Below are 18,475 nucleotides of genomic sequence, written 5' to 3'. Positions count from 1 at the left end.
AGTGCCGGGGCCAGGCCTGATGTTACACTATTTGAGATGCCCCCTAGATGTGTGTCTAAGTGCCGGGTCCAGGCCTGATGTTACACTATTTGAGATGCCCCCTAGATGTGTGTCTAAGTGCCGGGTCCAGGCCTGATGTTACACTATTGAGATGCCCCCTAGATGTGTGTCTAAGTGCCGGGGCCAGGCCTGATGTTACACTATTTGAGATGCCCCCTAGATGTGTGTCTAAGTGCCGGGTCCAGGCCTGATGTTACACTATTGAGATGCCCCCTAGATGTGTGTCTAAGTGCCGGGTCCAGGCCTGATGTTACACTATTTGAGATGCCCCCTAGATGTGTGTCTAAGTGCCGGGTCCAGGCCTGATGTTACACTATTGAGATGCCCCCTAGATGTGTGTCTAAGTGCCGGGTCCAGGCCTGATGTTACACTATTTGAGATGCCCCCTAGATGTGTGTCTAAGTGCCGGGTCCAGGCCTGATGTTACACTATTTGAGATGCCCCCTAGATGTGTGTCTAAGTGCCGGGTCCAGGCCTGATGTTACACTATTGAGATGCCCCCTAGATGTGTGTCTAAGTGCCGGGTCCAGGCCTGATGTTACACTATTGAGATGCTCCCTAGATGTGTGTCTAAGTGCCGGGTCCAGGCCTGATGTTACACTATTGAGATGCCCCCTAGATGTGTGTCTAAGTGCCGGGTCCAGGCCTGATGTTACACTATTGAGATGCCCCCTAGATGTGTGTCTAAGTGCCGGGTCCAGGCCTGATGTTACACTATTTGAGATGCCCCCTAGATGTGTGTCTAAGTGCCGGGTCCAGGCCTGATGTTACACTATTTGAGATGCCCCCTAGATGTGTGTCTAAGTGCTGGGTCCAGGCCTGATGTTACACTATTTGAGATGCCCCCTAGATGTGTGTCTAAGTGCTGGGTCCAGGCCTGATGTTACACTATTTGAGATGCCCCCTAGATGTGTGTCTAAGTGCCGGGTCCAGGCCTGATGTTACACTATTGAGATGCCCCCTAGATGTGTGTCTAAGTGCCGGGTCCAGGCCTGATGTTACACTATTTGAGATGCCCCCTAGATGTGTGTCTAAGTGCCGGGTCCAGGCCTGATGTTACACTATTTGAGATGCCCCCTAGATGTGTGTCTAAGTGCTGGGTCCAGGCCTGATGTTACACTATTTGAGATGCCCCCTAGATGTGTGTCTAAGTGCCGGGTCCAGGCCTGATGTTACACTATTTGAGATGCCCCCTAGATGTGTGTCTAAGTGCCGGGTCCAGGCCTGATGTTACACTATTGAGATGCCCCCTAGATGTGTGTCTAAGTGCCGGGTCCAGGCCTGATGTTACACTATTTGAGATGCCCCCTAGATGTGTGTCTAAGTGCCGGGTCCAGGCCTGATGTTACACTATTGAGATGCCCCCTAGATGTGTGTCTAAGTGCCGGGTCCAGGCCTGATGTTACACTATTTGAGATGCCCCCTAGATGTGTGTCTAAGTGCCGGGTCCAGGCCTGATGTTACACTATTGAGATGCCCCCTAGATGTGTGTCTAAGTGCCGGGTCCAGGCCTGATGTTACACTATTGAGATGCCCCCTAGATGTGTGTCTAAGTGCCGGGTCCAGGCCTGATGTTACACTATTGAGATGCCCCCTAGATGTGTGTCTAAGTGCCGGGTCCAGGCCTGATGTTACACTATTGAGATGCCCCCTAGATGTGTGTCTAAGTGCCGGGTCCAGGCCTGATGTTACACTATTTGAGATGCCCCCTAGATGTGTGTCTAAGTGCTGGGTCCAGGCCTGATGTTACACTATTTGAGATGCCCCCTAGATGTGTGTCTAAGTGCCGGGTCCAGGCCTGATGTTACACTATTGAGATGCCCCCTAGATGTGTGTCTAAGTGCCGGGTCCAGGCCTGATGTTACACTATTTGAGATGCCCCCTAGATGTGTGTCTAAGTGCCGGGTCCAGGCCTGATGTTACACTATTTGAGATGCCCCCTAGATGTGTGTCTAAGTGCCGGGTCCAGGCCTGATGTTACACTATTGAGATGCCCCCTAGATGTGTGTCTAAGTGCCGGGTCCAGGCCTGATGTTACACTATTTGAGATGCTCCCTAGATGTGTGTCTAAGTGCCGGGTCCAGGCCTGATGTTACACTATTGAGATGCTCCCTAGATGTGTGTCTAAGTGCCGGGTCCAGGCCTGATGTTACACTATTGAGATGCTCCCTAGATGTGTGTCTAAGTGCCGGGTCCAGGCCTGATGTTACACTATTGAGATGCTCCCTAGATGTGTGTCTAAGTGCCGGGTCCAGGCCTGATGTTACACTATTGAGATGCTCCCTAGATGTGTGTCTAAGTGCCGGGTCCAGGCCTGATGTTACACTATTGAGATGCTCCCTAGATGTGTGTCTAAGTGCCGGGTCCAGGCCTGATGTTACACTATTGAGATGCCCCCTAGATGTGTGTCTAAGTGCCGGGTCCAGGCCTGATGTTACACTATTGAGATGCCCCCTAGATGTGTGTCTAAGTGCCGGGTCCAGGCCTGATGTTACACTATTTGAGATGCCCCCTAGATGTGTGTCTAAGTGCCGGGTCCAGGCCTGATGTTACACTATTGAGATGCCCCCTAGATGTGTGTCTAAGTGCCGGGTCCAGGCCTGATGTTACACTATTGAGATGCCCCCTAGATGTGTGTCTAAGTGCCGGGTCCAGGCCTGATGTTACACTATTTGAGATGCCCCCTAGATGTGTGTCTAAGTGCCGGGTCCAGGCCTGATGTTACACTATTGAGATGCCCCCTAGATGTGTGTCTAAGTGCCGGGTCCAGGCCTGATGTTACACTATTGAGATGCCCCCTAGATGTGTGTCTAAGTGCCGGGTCCAGGCCTGATGTTACACTATTTGAGATGCCCCCTAGATGTGTGTCTAAGTGCCGGGTCCAGGCCTGATGTTACACTATTGAGATGCCCCCTAGATGTGTGTCTAAGTGCCGGGTCCAGGCCTGATGTTACACTATTGAGATGCCCCCTAGATGTGTGTCTAAGTGCCGGGTCCAGGCCTGATGTTACACTATTTGAGATGCCCCCTAGATGTGTGTCTAAGTGCCGGGTCCAGGCCTGATGTTACACTATTGAGATGCCCCCTAGATGTGTGTCTAAGTGCCGGGTCCAGGCCTGATGTTACACTATTTGAGATGCCCCCTAGATGTGTGTCTAAGTGCCGGGTCCAGGCCTGATGTTACACTATTGAGATGCTCCCTAGATGTGTGTCTAAGTGCCGGGTCCAGGCCTGATGTTACACTATTTGAGATGCTCCCTAGATGTGTGTCTAAGTGCCGGGTCCAGGCCTGATGTTACACTATTGAGATGCTCCCTAGATGTGTGTCTAAGTGCCGGGTCCAGGCCTGATGTTACACTATTGAGATGCTCCCTAGATGTGTGTCTAAGTGCCGGGTCCAGGCCTGATGTTACACTATTTGAGATGCCCCCTAGATGTGTGTCTAAGTGCCGGGTCCAGGCCTGATGTTACACTATTTGAGATGCCCCCTAGATGTGTGTCTAAGTGCCGGGTCCAGGCCTGATGTTACACTATTGAGATGCCCCCTAGATGTGTGTCTAAGTGCCGGGTCCAGGCCTGATGTTACACTATTTGAGATGCCCCCTAGATGTGTGTCTAAGTGCCGGGTCCAGGCCTGATGTTACACTATTTGAGATGCCCCCTAGATGTGTGTCTAAGTGCTGGGTCCAGGCCTGATGTTACACTATTTGAGATGCCCCCTAGATGTGTGTCTAAGTGCCGGGTCCAGGCCTGATGTTACACTATTGAGATGCCCCCTAGATGTGTGTCTAAGTGCCGGGTCCAGGCCTGATGTTACACTATTGAGATGCCCCCTAGATGTGTGTCTAAGTGCCGGGTCTAGGCCTGATGTTACACTATTGAGATGCCCCCTAGATGTGTGTCTAAGTGCCGGGTCCAGGCCTGATGTTACACTATTTGAGATGCCCCCTAGATGTGTGTCTAAGTGCCGGGTCCAGGCCTGATGTTACACTATTTGAGATGCCCCCTAGATGTGTGTCTAAGTGCCGGGTCCAGGCCTGATGTTACACTATTTGAGATGCTCCCTAGATGTGTGTCTAAGTGCCGGGTCCAGGCCTGATGTTACACTATTGAGATGCTCCCTAGATGTGTGTCTAAGTGCCGGGTCCAGGCCTGATGTTACACTATTGAGATGCTCCCTAGATGTGTGTCTAAGTGCCGGGTCCAGGCCTGATGTTACACTATTTGAGATGCCCCCTAGATGTGTGTCTAAGTGCCGGGTCCAGGCCTGATGTTACACTATTGAGATGCCCCCTAGATGTGTGTCTAAGTGCCGGGTCCAGGCCTGATGTTACACTATTTGAGATGCCCCCTAGATGTGTGTCTAAGTGCCGGGTCCAGGCCTGATGTTACACTATTGAGATGCTCCCTAGATGTGTGTCTAAGTGCCGGGTCCAGGCCTGATGTTACACTATTTGAGATGCTCCCTAGATGTGTGTCTAAGTTCCGGGTCCAGGCCTGATGTTACACTATTGAGATGCTCCCTAGATGTGTGTCTAAGTGCCGGGTCCAGGCCTGATGTTACACTATTGAGATGCTCCCTAGATGTGTGTCTAAGTGCCGGGTCCAGGCCTGATGTTACACTATTTGAGATGCCCCCTAGATGTGTGTCTAAGTGCCGGGTCCAGGCCTGATGTTACACTATTGAGATGCCCCCTAGATGTGTGTCTAAGTGCCGGGTCCAGGCCTGATGTTACACTATTTGAGATGCCCCCTAGATGTGTGTCTAAGTGCCGGGTCCAGGCCTGATGTTACACTATTGAGATGCCCCCTAGATGTGTGTCTAAGTGCCGGGTCCAGGCCTGATGTTACACTATTTGAGATGCCCCCTAGATGTGTGTCTAAGTGCCGGGTCCAGGCCTGATGTTACACTATTGAGATGCCCCCTAGATGTGTGTCTAAGTGCCGGGTCCAGGCCTGATGTTACACTATTGAGATGCCCCCTAGATGTGTGTCTAAGTGCCGGGTCCAGGCCTGATGTTACACTATTGAGATGCCCCCTAGATGTGTGTCTAAGTGCCGGGTCCAGGCCTGATGTTACACTATTGAGATGCCCCCTAGATGTGTGTCTAAGTGCCGGGTCCAGGCCTGATGTTACACTATTTGAGATGCCCCCTAGATGTGTGTCTAAGTGCTGGGTCCAGGCCTGATGTTACACTATTTGAGATGCCCCCTCGATGTGTGTCTAAGTGCCGGGTCCAGGCCTGATGTTACACTATTGAGATGCCCCCTAGATGTGTGTCTAAGTGCCGGGTCCAGGCCTGATGTTACACTATTTGAGATGCCCCCTAGATGTGTGTCTAATTGCCGGGTCCAGGCCTGATGTTACACTATTTGAGATGCCCCCTAGATGTGTGTCTAAGTGCCGGGTCCAGGCCTGATGTTACACTATTGAGATGCCCCCTAGATGTGTGTCTAAGTGCCGGGTCCAGGCCTGATGTTACACTATTTGAGATGCTCCCTAGATGTGTGTCTAAGTGCCGGGTCCAGGCCTGATGTTACACTATTGAGATGCTCCCTAGATGTGTGTCTAAGTGCCGGGTCCAGGCCTGATGTTACACTATTGAGATGCTCCCTAGATGTGTGTCTAAGTGCCGGGTCCAGGCCTGATGTTACACTATTGAGATGCTCCCTAGATGTGTGTCTAAGTGCTGGGTCCAGGCCTGATGTTACACTATTTGAGATGCTCCCTAGATGTGTGTCTAAGTGCCGGGTCCAGGCCTGATGTTACACTATTGAGATGCTCCCTAGATGTGTGTCTAAGTGCCGGGTCCAGGCCTGATGTTACACTATTGAGATGCCCCCTAGATGTGTGTCTAAGTGCCGGGTCCAGGCCTGATGTTACACTATTGAGATGCCCCCTAGATGTGTGTCTAAGTGCCGGGTCCAGGCCTGATGTTACACTATTTGAGATGCCCCCTAGATGTGTGTCTAAGTGCCGGGTCCAGGCCTGATGTTACACTATTGAGATGCCCCCTAGATGTGTGTCTAAGTGCCGGGTCCAGGCCTGATGTTACACTATTTGAGATGCCCCCTAGATGTGTGTCTAAGTGCCGGGTCCAGGCCTGATGTTACACTATTTGAGATGCCCCCTAGATGTGTGTCTAAGTGCCGGGTCTAGGCCTGATGTTACACTATTTGAGATGCCCCCTAGATGTGTGTCTAAGTGCCGGGTCCAGGCCTGATGTTACACTATTTGAGATGCCCCCTAGATGTGTGTCTAAGTGCCGGGTCCAGGCCTGATGTTACACTATTTGAGATGCCCCCTAGATGTGTGTCTAAGTGCCGGGTCCAGGCCTGATGTTACACTATTGAGATGCCCCCTAGATGTGTGTCTAAGTGCCGGGTCCAGGCCTGATGTTACACTATTTGAGATGCCCCCTAGATGTGTGTCTAAGTGCCGGGTCCAGGCCTGATGTTACACTATTGAGATGCTCCCTAGATGTGTGTCTAAGTGCCGGGTCTAGGCCTGATGTTACACTATTTGAGATGCCCCCTAGATGTGTGTCTAAGTGCCGGGTCCAGGCCTGATGTTACACTATTGAGATGCCCCCTAGATGTGTGTCTAAGTGCCGGGTCCAGGCCTGATGTTACACTATTGAGATGCTCCCTAGATGTGTGTCTAAGTGCCGGGTCCAGGCCTGATGTTACACTATTGAGATGCTCCCTAGATGTGTGTCTAAGTGCCGGGTCCAGGCCTGATGTTACACTATTGAGATGCCCCCTAGATGTGTGTCTAAGTGCCGGGTCCAGGCCTGATGTTACACTATTGAGATGCCCCCTAGATGTGTGTCTAAGTGCCGGGTCCAGGCCTGATGTTACACTATTGAGATGCCCCCTAGATGTGTGTCTAAGTGCCGGGTCCAGGCCTGATGTTACACTATTGAGATGCCCCCTAGATGTGTGTCTAAGTGCCGGGTCCAGGCCTGATGTTACACTATTGAGATGCCCCCTAGATGTGTGTCTAAGTGCCGGGTCCAGGCCTGATGTTACACTATTGAGATGCCCCCTAGATGTGTGTCTAAGTGCCGGGTCCAGGCCTGATGTTACACTATTTGAGATGCCCCCTAGATGTGTGTCTAAGTGCCGGGTCCAGGCCTGATGTTACACTATTTGAGATGCCCCCTAGATGTGTGTCTAAGTGCCGGGTCCAGGCCTGATGTTACACTATTGAGATGCCCCCTAGATGTGTGTCTAAGTGCCGGGTCCAGGCCTGATGTTACACTATTGAGATGCCCCCTAGATGTGTGTCTAAGTGCCGGGTCCAGGCCTGATGTTACACTATTGAGATGCCCCCTAGATGTGTGTCTAAGTGCCGGGTCCAGGCCTGATGTTACACTATTTGAGATGCCCCCTAGATGTGTGTCTAAGTGCCGGGTCCAGGCCTGATGTTACACTATTTGAGATGCCCCCTAGATGTGTGTCTAAGTGCCGGGTCCAGGCCTGATGTTACACTATTGAGATGCCCCTAGATGTGTGTCTAAGTGCCGGGTCCAGGCCTGATGTTACACTATTTGAGATGCCCCCTAGATGTGTGTCTAAGTGCCGGGTCCAGGCCTGATGTTACACTATTTGAGATGCCCCCTAGATGTGTGTCTACGTGCCGGGTCCAGGCCTGATGTTACACTATTTGAGATGCTCCCTACATTATTTTAATGTTGTGTAAAAATTCAATAAATATTTTAAAAAATCAAAAATTCTCCCTGGATATGTGTTAGGTGTCTGGCCTGGTTGTGATGTGCTCCAGCCCTCCTTGCTGTGTGTATGTCCCTGTCAGAAGCAGGAAGCAGAAAGGGGAGGACGCCTGTGTCACAGAGATAGATTTACACCAGTGTTCTAATTCTATTCCTATGGCCTGTGTCCTCTGTGTTTAGTCTATAACCTGGGAGACGAGCACTGGGCTGTCTCAGAACCTTCCCTACCTGTCTGGAGAGAATCACTTTCATTCCCTCCAGGAAAACCCAACTCTCTTAAACCATACAGGCCATCTACAACGTAGTGAATGTTTACAGTACGACGCCAGACAATTTCTGTTTGGAATTTTCTGTTGATGTCTGTCTGGACATCTCAGCTCAGAGAGAATTATGTTGTTGTTCTGCTGTTGAACGTTAAAAAAACCACAACCTTTCATTTAGAAGAGTTAATCATTGATGTTTCGGCCATCTTGGCTGTCATCTTGTCCTGTGTTGGTGCTCAGCCCTCTTTCTGACTGCGTTTGTCTCTTGTCTTCAGGAGATCGACGGAAAGGCGCTGATGCTTCTACGTAGTGACATCATCATGAAGTACATGGGTCTGAAGCTAGGCCCCGCCCTCAAGCTATGTCACCACATCGAGAGGCTCAAACAGACCAAACAGTAACACTCTCTCTCACACACACACACACACACACACACACACACACACACACACACACACACACACACACACACACACACACACACACACACACACACACACACACACACACACACACACACACACACACACACACACACACTAGAATGGGAAGATCATCTTGGCTGTGAAACCCTAAGCACAATGAGTCCTTAATCATTCCTTTGCAGAGACCCTCATAGCTCATCCTGTGATGAAGAGCATTCAGAGAAACAGTATGGACGTCAGTATGAACGTTAGTACAGAGAAACACTATGAACCAACTTCACTCTACTATTCTTTAGAATAGACTCAGCTGAATCCCAAAGGATGATGTTGAGTGTTTACCTACCTATGCATTGTCCATGTACACCTTCTGTCAACCCTTACCTACTTAGCCTGGTCCCAGAACGTTCTGTAAAAAACAAACAGATCTGAGACCAGGCTACTGTCAGCCGTGGAGGCCTGGAGATGCAAGGAGCCGTCTCCACACAACCCCCAATGGCATGTACTGCTTGTTGCACTAGCCTCTCATTGCAATAAGATATCAACCATTCAGCTTCTATATGGATACTGTGATTTGATTCTTTAATAGTTTCAATTTCAAAGGATGTTGATAAGGAGAATGTACCATGCTGTTAAGATTCATTGTTTGTTTTGGACACTGCATTTGACCGTACTCCTTAGTGCATTCAGGGTGTGACATCACAGCATCTGGACTCTGTGGAACACTGATCCTTCTTTGGATCGCCCAATGGAACTTCTAACCAGGATCTATGATTGTGATTGGACATTCACACATTCCTCTGCTGCGTGTACATTCTAGAATACGTTGGACATTGAAGACGGGAAGTTCCTGTTCAAGTCAAAGTCTTATTGTAAAAGAAGATGGTGGACTTATGTTTGAAGAACCAGACAAAAAACTTGTGTTTTACATAAAAAGCCAAAAAAGTATGTTTTTTTTATATCTTGGATTTTGTACTGTCTGTAAAAGGTATTATTAATCTCTGCATATATACAGGAAGGTTGTGTTGAATCCTGTCTGTATTTTAACCCAAACAATCTGGTATTTGTAATGGTAGTGTTGGCTACACCATCAGACAACTCCCCGATGGTAGCCGAGCTGAACATTGATTGCAATACGTGTATGGCCTTCATCTCATTTCAAATCATAGCCGTTAAAAGTAGATAGTTGACAGTTGGCTGTCTGAAGGTTTTCAAGCACCAAATGGACAGTTGATATGTATTTAACGTTTCATGTTCAGGATATCCAGCATATATAGATACAAGGCTATATAGCAGTCAGGCAACAGGCTAGGATATGGAGTGTTAGGGGGATTTAACACACAAGCAAAAGAGATGTGGATGGGATTCATTTGTTTCACAACAACCTATAATGTGATAAAATATGACTTATTTTAGTATTTATCTTGCCGCTGTGGCAGAAGAAGTGATCAATTTCTTTTTATTTTATTTTTAGAAGTCATATATTCAAAACAATCTTTTGTAGTTGCATTTTTATGTGAACGCTTTTAGTTTAAATGAAGGGTAAATTTCAAACGGCCTTGCTTTATTGTGATACTCAGGTTTTACTAGGCTTTTGTGTTTCAGGACAGAGTTCTTCATAGTAGCATTTGCTGTAAGTTCATTTTCTGTTTGACAATATTTTAGATCAACTTTGTATATATTTTTTAAGATTCTACATTTTCATCTGTTGTTCCATAGAAACAACACACAGTGTACATATACGGGAAAAACTACCTTTTTCAAGTACCGGTACTGGAAAATGGTTGTTTGTTAAATAATATTTGCATATGTACTTTCACGCAATTAAACCTTTTTTTTTCACCATTTGCCTCATTTCATGAGAGTTGACAAGCATTTTTATTTCAACCTTTTTATTTAACTAGGCAAGTCAGTTAAGAACAAATTCTAATTTACAATGAGGGCCTACCGGGGAACAGTGGGTTAACTGCCTTGTTCAGGAGCAGAACAGACATTTTTACCTTGTCAGCTCAGGGATTTGATCCAGCAACCTTTTGGTTAATGGCCCAACGCTCTAACACTAGTCCGCGCCGGTACGAACCTTCAACAATCTGAAAAGGGAAGTGTCCCTTTAGTAATAAATAAGTAAATGCGATGTTAAGACAAAGGGGAATCATACTCAACAAGAACACGTTGTTTTATTCTCAGGTCATTTTTTTCCAACTGAATCACATACAAACATGAACCATCAAATGACTGGCTAAGTGTCAGATCCTCAATCAGATATGAAATACTGTATAGGCCTAGCAAAGCATCGACAAATGTACCTTTTCACATGGAAAGTAGCAGACGATGGACAGCCACATTTCATCTGTGAATTGACAGCATTTTGTAAAAGGACAAAGTCATCCTTTAACAGTTTATATTGATGAATTAAACATGAATGTTTTGTAAGGTAAAAATGTCAGACAACTACAAATACAGTCACAACACTACAGCAACAAAGTCGTCCTCTGTCTCTCAACACATGGAAGAGATATTGTCCATGCCAGGAAGATTATCCCCAATCGTCTGCCGTAGTCACAGCACTTGGCCAATGTCTCAGAAGAACGTGTTGTAACTTCTGTCAAGCACAAGAGCTAGCAGTAAAGAGGCATGTAATCGACTGGAACCTCGGGTCTCTTGTGTCCCACAAGACTGGGTTAGCCTGTTGAGCTAAAGCCTAGGCATTAGCTAAGCTCGGGGAGCTAACGCAAGTCTTCAGGTCTTAGTCAAGAATAGTTCACCTCATCACCACCTCCTTTATGTAACAGAGACAGCCCTGTCTGTCTGATCCGGGATTCGATCCCACTTCTACAATGACACTTCACGCTCCGGCCTGGTCCCAGATCTGCAAGACAGTACAAACAGATCTCCTCTCTACTAACAGATCTGGGACCAGGCTAACTCCTCTCTACTAACAGATCTGGGACCAGGCTAACTTCTCTCTACTTCCTGGGGCAGAAGGCAGCCAGACGTTGCTTCTTGATGGGGAGGATGTGGATCTCCTGTGAGCTGACCTTCTTCAGTTTGATGGCCTGTCTGTTCCTGGGGAGGTTAGGGTCCTTCTGCTCCACCACATGGTGTCCTCTGGGTAGAGGCAGAGCACCGTAACACTGATGTAACAGCGCCCCCGTGTGGCCGGAGGAGTCGTGTTGTTTAATAGACAGGCTCTTACTGGACAGCCCTGAGAGAGACTTGATCTTCCCACAGAAGATGGCGGTGGTGGGGATCGCGTCTTTGACCGCCACGATGACTTTGGCTGTTTGAGAGGTGTGAAAGATCTCAAAGTTGGAGCTGCCGCTGCTGCTCTTGGGCTCGCTGCTGGGTCTGTTACCGCTCCCGCCTCCATCCACCACCGCCCACTGACGCCGTCTACTGAATTCTACATGGGTTACGCCGTTCAACAGGTTAGGGTGGTGGTGGAGCTTCTGAGTGCACTCCGCAGGCTTTAAGACCTCCAGAGAAACAGATGTAGTGCCCTCGGGTGAAGGGAGCCAAGCTGTAGTAGTGCTCTCGGAAGAAGTGTGCCAGTCCCGCGATGAAGGACGCTCTTTTCTTTTCTGTTTACTAGCTACAGACAGGTCGAGGATAGTGTCATCGTGTTGTTGAAATGACATTTCCTGCTTCGGTTGGATTATGGGAGGGGCTTTCACTGATAGGTCTAGCACCTCCCCCTCGGGGACCATGGCAACAGAGGACAGAGAGGCCATGGACGATGGAGGGTAAAGAGTCATCATGTTACCGTGTGGTGGAGGACTGACGATCTCCTCATAGTTAGTCTGTGTGCTTTTAGTCACCATACAGGCTGGTTTAGAGGGGTCAGAGAATCCTTTTGACTCCTGGCTCTGTGGGACGGGGATAGGGAGAGGGAGAGGGAAGGGTAGAGGCACAGGGAGAGGAACAATGACAGGGTAGGGGACCAGGAGGGTGGCAGGGGGTACCAGGGGGGCTAGCGGGGAGCTGTAGGGGTAGGAGAGGGGTGGAGGTTGGGGTTGGGATGGGGGGAACGAGGCTGAAGCAAACGGGTCAGTTGGGGTTGATCCCGCTGGGTGACAGGAAGAGGAGATGGGGTTGGTCTGAGCAGAAAACAGGTCCTGTATGAGGGCAGCGAATGCTGGGTTCTGGAGGATGGCATAAATACCTAGGAGAGAGAAAGAGAGAGAATGGTTGTATTACTACAATTGAAGGGATTACACACCAATAGTAGACAGCTGAATTACTATATACCATTACAATTACCTGGGTCCTGGGCTGGAGGTCCAGGTAGTTTCTGATCCAGGGCTGGAGGCTGGCAGAAGGCCAATGAAGCCATGGAAGAGGTCTGAGGCTGGGTGTGACACAGCAGATTGTTCTGGAGGAAGGACAGGGAGGGGCAGGGGGGAGTCTGCTGGAGCATCGCTCCCATGGTGTTCAGATGCTGGAACACATGCTGCTCCAGGACCAGAGGCAGGGAGAGGCCAGGGCCTTGGGAGAGGGAGCCCAGGGAGAGAGGCCCCTGGTGGGTCAGGAGGTACGGAGGGATCCCCTGGGGAGCGGTTCCTCCAGCCATCTGTTGGAGGGGGTGGATGGGCAGCATCACAGGACTGTCCCCCAGACAGAGAGGCTGAAGCACGGTGGCAGCCACCTTGAGAGCCACCCCTTCTGGAGCCTCGGCGCTGGGACTGACCATGGTGGGGGACGCTGGGATAGTTACCATATGTGAAAGGGTTGGTTTCTGATTAGCCTGGCCAGGAGAACTGATGCTTGAGGCCTCACTTGTAATCAGCTGGGTGACAGTGTTCTCTACTTTTCTGACCCCCTCTCCACCACCACCTCTTCCTCCTCCACTACTTCCCCCATTCTGAGGAAGGTCAGCTACATGCTCTGAGCAAAGATCCTCCATCTTCTTTTTCCTCAAAACATCCACTGGAGTCTTAGCTTAGGACAGGAGGGCCATGGTTACTGTTTAGCAGTGACTGGCATCTAACCTGACGGGGGGGAAAGAAAAAAGGCTCGTTTTAATGAAAAATGAAGTGGAGAAATATTGGTCATTAGTCAGAACTAGAACTGGCAAGTTAGCAAAGTAAAGTAAGAGAAAATAACAAGCTTCAGTGTTTATTCAGTGTTCATGTGGATGAAAGCAGAGTAGAGTTGGGAGCTTTATGTCCCAGTCCCCTCCTGCTATGATTTAATGAAAGACCCCGAGGACAAACTGTTGGCTTGACTTGGTTCAACTCAAAATGAACACTAAATCACTTCTAAATCATCTTGTCTTTTCCAAATCCCCCAGTATTACCCATGAACCTGCTAGTGATGCCTGTGTCCCAAATAGCACCCTATGCTCTATCTAGTGTATTACATTTGACCTGAGCCCTATGAGCCCTATGGGCCCTGGTCAAAAGTAGTGCACTATAAACCTAAATACAATAACTAACATTGCCAGCACCAGTACATTTATTGCAAACGTGTTTCCCTGGCAGGCATAGATTAAGCAGGAATGTCATTTCATAAGGGTCATGTTGAGCCTGGTTTAATTGAGTTAGATTGGACAGACGGTGGCTCATGTCTTTACAGAGACCTAGGAGGTAGAGAACCTGTAATAAACCTTGTCATAATAATGAAGAGACAGTAGAAATACTCTGTGTGTGATAGCTGAAGCACTGACACAAGCTCACAGCTGATGTACCACTTATTTTAGCAGCAGAAGAGAGAACACAGGAAATCTGTTATTTTGTTCTCCAACATATTGACCAAATACAGGAAACAGGATATTTCTATAATGAGGCCTCGAAGTGACCATAAAACTAGACTGGATCAATATGAACAACAGTCCACCATTGTTGAGTTTTAAACCAGAGTTAAAACTAGACTGGATCAATATGAACGACAGTCCACCATTGTCGTGTTTTAAACCAGAGTTAAAACTAGACTGGATCAATATGAACAACAGTCCACCATTGTTGAGTTTTAAACCAGAGTTAAAACTAGACTGGATCAATATGAACGACAGTCCACCATTGTCGTGTTTTAAACCAGAGTTAAAACTAGACTGGATCAATATGAACAACAGTCCACCATTGTCGTGTTTTAAACCAGAGTTAAAACTAGACTGGATCAATATGAACGACAGTCCACCATTGTCGTGTTTTAAACCAGAGTTAAAACTAGACTGGATCAATATGAACAACAGTCCACCATTGTCGTGTTTTAAACCAGAGTTAAAACTAGACTGGATCAATATGAACAACAGTCCACCATTGTCGTGTTTTAAACCAGAGTTAAAACTAGACTGGATCAATATGAACGACAGTCCACCATTGTCGTGTTTTAAACCAGAGTTAAAACTAGACTGGATCAATATGAACGACAGTCCACCATTGTCGTGTTTTAAACCAGAGTTAAAACTAGACTGGATCAATATGAACAACAGTCCACCATTGTCGTGTTTTAAACCAGAGTTAAAACTAGACTGGATCAATAAGAACAACAGTCCACCATTGTCGTGTTTTAAACCAGAGTTAAAACTAGACTGGATCAATATGAACGACAGTCCACCATTGTCGTGTTTTAAACCAGAGTTAAAACTAGACTGGATCAATATAAACAACAGTCCACAATTGTTGTGTTTTAAACCAGAGTTCTGGAAAACCTTCACAGAGCAATTTAGATCAGTATGATTCCTGATTAGGTCTAAATATGACCAGAAACAGAACTAGTCCTTGCCTCTCACCTCCCAACTTCTCTCCTTTCTATTAGATTTAGTTGTTTTGTGGTGGAAGCCAATGGCTTTAGCCTGGTCTCAGATCTGTCTGTGCTGTCTTGACAACTCCAGCGCATTGCTGTGACAGAAATTGAGTTGTCAAGACAGCGCAGACAGATCTGAGACCAGGCTATTGTGAGGTTGGATCAGGCTGGATATTCCTCTTCCACTCAGTTAGTTAGATCAGGCTGGATATTCGCCCTCCACCCAGTTAGATCAGGCTGGATATTCCCCCTCCACCCAGTTAGATCAGGCTGGATATTCCTCTTCCACTCAGTTAGTTAGATCAGGCTGGATATTCCCCCTCCACCCAGTTAGATCAGGCTGGATATTGCCCCTCCACCCAGTTAGATCAGACTGGATATTCCCCCTCAACCCAGTTAGATCAGGCTGGATATTCCCCCTCCACTCAGTTAGATCAGGCTGGATATTCCCCCTCCACTCAGTTAAATCAGGCTGGATATTCCTCCTCCACCCAGTTAGATCAGGCTGGATATTCCTCCTCCACCCAGTTAGATCAGGCTGGATATTCCCCCTCCACTCAGTTAGATCAGGCTGGATATTCCTCCTCCATTCAGATAGATCAGGCTGGATATTCCCCCTCCACTCAGTTCGATCAGGCTGGATATTCCCCCTCCACTCAGTTAGATCAGGCTGGATATTCGCCCTCCACTCAGTTCGATCAGGCTGGATATTCCTCCTCCACTCAGTTCGATCAGGCTGGATATTCATCCTCCCCTCAGTTCGATCAGGCTGGATATTCATCCTCCCCTCAGTTAGATCAGGCTGGATATTCCCCCTCCACTCAGTTAGATCAGGCTGGATATTCGCCCTCCACTCAGTTAGATCAGACTGGATATTCCTCCTCCACTCACGTAGATCAGACTGGATATTCCTCCTCCACTCACGTAGATCAGGCTGGATATTCCCCCTCCACTCAGTTAGATCAGGCTGGATATTCCTCCTCCACTCAGTTAAATCAGGCTGGATATTCCCCCTCCACTCAGTTAGATCAGGCTGGATATTCCCCCTCCACTCACGTAGATCAGGCTGGATATTCCCCCTCCACTCAGTTCGATCAGGCTGGATATTCCCCCTCCACTCAGTTAGATCAGGCTGGATATTCCCCCTCCACTCAGTTAGATCAGGCTGGATATTCCTCCTCCACTCAGAGAGTTGTTTACGTGCAGGCCAAATAAATAAGATACTTGTGTACTGAGAGGGAAGACCCAGCTATCTACAGTATATTCCCATGGAGACTGTCTCTGCCGGTCATATTACTGTGGAATACAATACTTCCACGTTGACAGAAACTCTGTCAAATAGATCTGAACCTTAGGGTCAGCATATGAACCTTAGGGTCAGCATATGAACCTTAGGGTCAGCATATGAACCTTAGGGTCAGCATATGAACCTTAGGGTCAGCATATGAACCTTAGGGTCAGCATATGAACCTTAGGGTCAGCATATGAACCTTAGGGTCAGCATATGAACCTTAGGGTCAGCATATGAACCTTAGGGTCAGCATATGAACCTTAGGGTCAGCATATGAACCTTAGGGTCAGCATATGAACCTTAGGGTCAGCATATGAACCTTAGGGTCAGCATATGAACCTTAGGGTCAGCATATGAACCTTAGGGTCAGCATATGAACCTTAGGGTCAGCATATGAACCTTAGGGTCAGCATATGAACCTTAGGGTCAGCATATGAACTTTAGGGTCAGCATATGAACCTTAGGGTCAGCATATGAACCTTAGGGTCAGCATATGAACTTTAGGGTCAGCATATGAACCTTAGGGTCAGCATATGAACCTTAGGGTCAGCATATGAACTTTAGGGTCAGCATATGAACCTTAGGGTCAGCATATGAACCTTAGGGTCAGGTTTCCAGGACACATTGAAGCCTTGGTTCCTCATGGACATAGAAAATGTTCCATAGAAAATCTCCAGTCTCCTACAATATTAAGATGAAACTGAAGAGAAAGCTAAAGAAAGGCTCTGTTAGGTTTGGGGGAGGAAGACGAGGTACGGGGAGGGTTAAATCAAATCCTGGTGATATCCTGTTAAAGTCCTTGAACATGTCCTTTATAGTCCTTTATGTCTCTCTTATCAGGTCACCCTGACACAGACACGAGGAGAGAGAAATCACATAAACCCTCCTCAAAACATCTCGTCCAATAGCAGGCCTGCATGTACACCACAGATATGAATATGCCCATCCAAACACCAGATACAGAACCTCCCCCACATGACCAGGATCTAGAATGTGAATAGAGGACGGCTCTCCTCTGCTTGGCTCTCTTCTCCTCCCCAGCAGTCGGTCGGGGACTGAGTTGAAAAGGTTAAGCCGGGGGTAATAGGACATATGTAGCTGTTTAGAGGGAAGCTTTTCATTTGTGAGGCTTCAGGGTCCTGTGGTGAATTGTGTTTGGAAAAACCTTAATGCCAAAGGAGGTCTGTTCCAACTCCCTGACCCTAATACACTGCTTAAGGCTGTGTGCCAAATGACACCCTATTCCCTATGTAGTGCACTACTTTTGACCAGGGCCCATAGGGCTCTAGTTTAAACATAGTACACTACATAGGCCAGGGAATAGGGTGCCATTTTGGGACACAGATTAGATCTCCTGCTGTTCTGCTGATCACTGGCCTGGACAAAATGGTTCCTCTGCATTAACCCACTAATGTAATAAAAGAAAGGAGATTTGGAACGGTAAATTAATAATAATGTCTACAGAGCATAGCCGTCAGATTCAGGATGATACACTAGTTCCTGTATTTGAGAGTCTTGTTGTCATTTATTTGTCTTCAGTTGGCCTGAAGACGTCAAGGCTTAGTTAGAAATTGGTTTTATTGAGTGTAAATATTCTGAATAAGTTCTGTAAAAATAGTCTGTTCAAGCCTGACTGTAAAACGCTGGAGCTTTTCACAACTGTAAGATGCATTTGATTTTACGAAAGCCACGTTTTTACAAATCTGTCTTCAATTGAAACGTCATTCTGTTGCCTTACACTCCCTGGGACTCATCTGGGGCGGTGATAGAAATGAGGTCAACAATAATCAAGAGTTTACATTTAAGCACTTGTTTAAAATGTGGTGGTGGAAAACAAAACACATGCTCTTAAAGCTACCAGCACTGTACACACACACACACACACACGCACGCACGCACGCACACACACACACACACACACACACGCACGCACGCACGCACACACACACACACACACACACA

General features: G+C 47.8%; 2 protein-coding genes across 5 annotated transcripts in view; one reads left to right on the top strand and one right to left on the bottom strand.

The window, feature by feature from the left end:
• scml2 (Scm polycomb group protein like 2) overlaps positions 1 to 10,323 on the top strand; it is a 69,292-nt gene extending 58,969 nt beyond the window's left edge. For all 4 annotated transcript variants that reach the window (XM_038979748.1, XM_038979746.1, XM_038979747.1 and 1 more), the window contains one exon: positions 8,332 to 10,323. In XM_038979748.1, the coding sequence (XP_038835676.1) occupies positions 8,332 to 8,457 (126 nt within the window). In that variant the 3' untranslated portion in view covers positions 8,458 to 10,323. The remainder of the gene's footprint in view (positions 1 to 8,331) is intronic.
• A 332-nt stretch (positions 10,324 to 10,655) lies between these two features.
• Positions 10,656 to 18,475, bottom strand: part of zmp:0000001174 (retinoic acid-induced protein 2) — a 22,291-nt gene continuing 14,471 nt past the window's right edge. Inside the window, exons 2-3 of the mRNA XM_038979992.1 lie at positions 12,739 to 13,466; positions 10,656 to 12,640 (exon numbers count right to left, since the gene is read on the bottom strand). Coding sequence (XP_038835920.1) covers positions 11,445 to 12,640; positions 12,739 to 13,381 — 1,839 coding nt within the window. The 5' untranslated portion in view covers positions 13,382 to 13,466 and the 3' untranslated portion in view covers positions 10,656 to 11,444. The remainder of the gene's footprint in view (positions 12,641 to 12,738; positions 13,467 to 18,475) is intronic.

This window comes from Salvelinus namaycush, chromosome 40 (assembly GCF_016432855.1).
Source record: "Salvelinus namaycush isolate Seneca chromosome 40, SaNama_1.0, whole genome shotgun sequence".
In the NCBI taxonomy this organism is placed as follows: Eukaryota; Metazoa; Chordata; class Actinopteri; order Salmoniformes; family Salmonidae; genus Salvelinus; species Salvelinus namaycush.
Note: the sequence above shows the minus strand (reverse complement) of the source record. Positions and strands in the feature narration are given on the sequence as shown.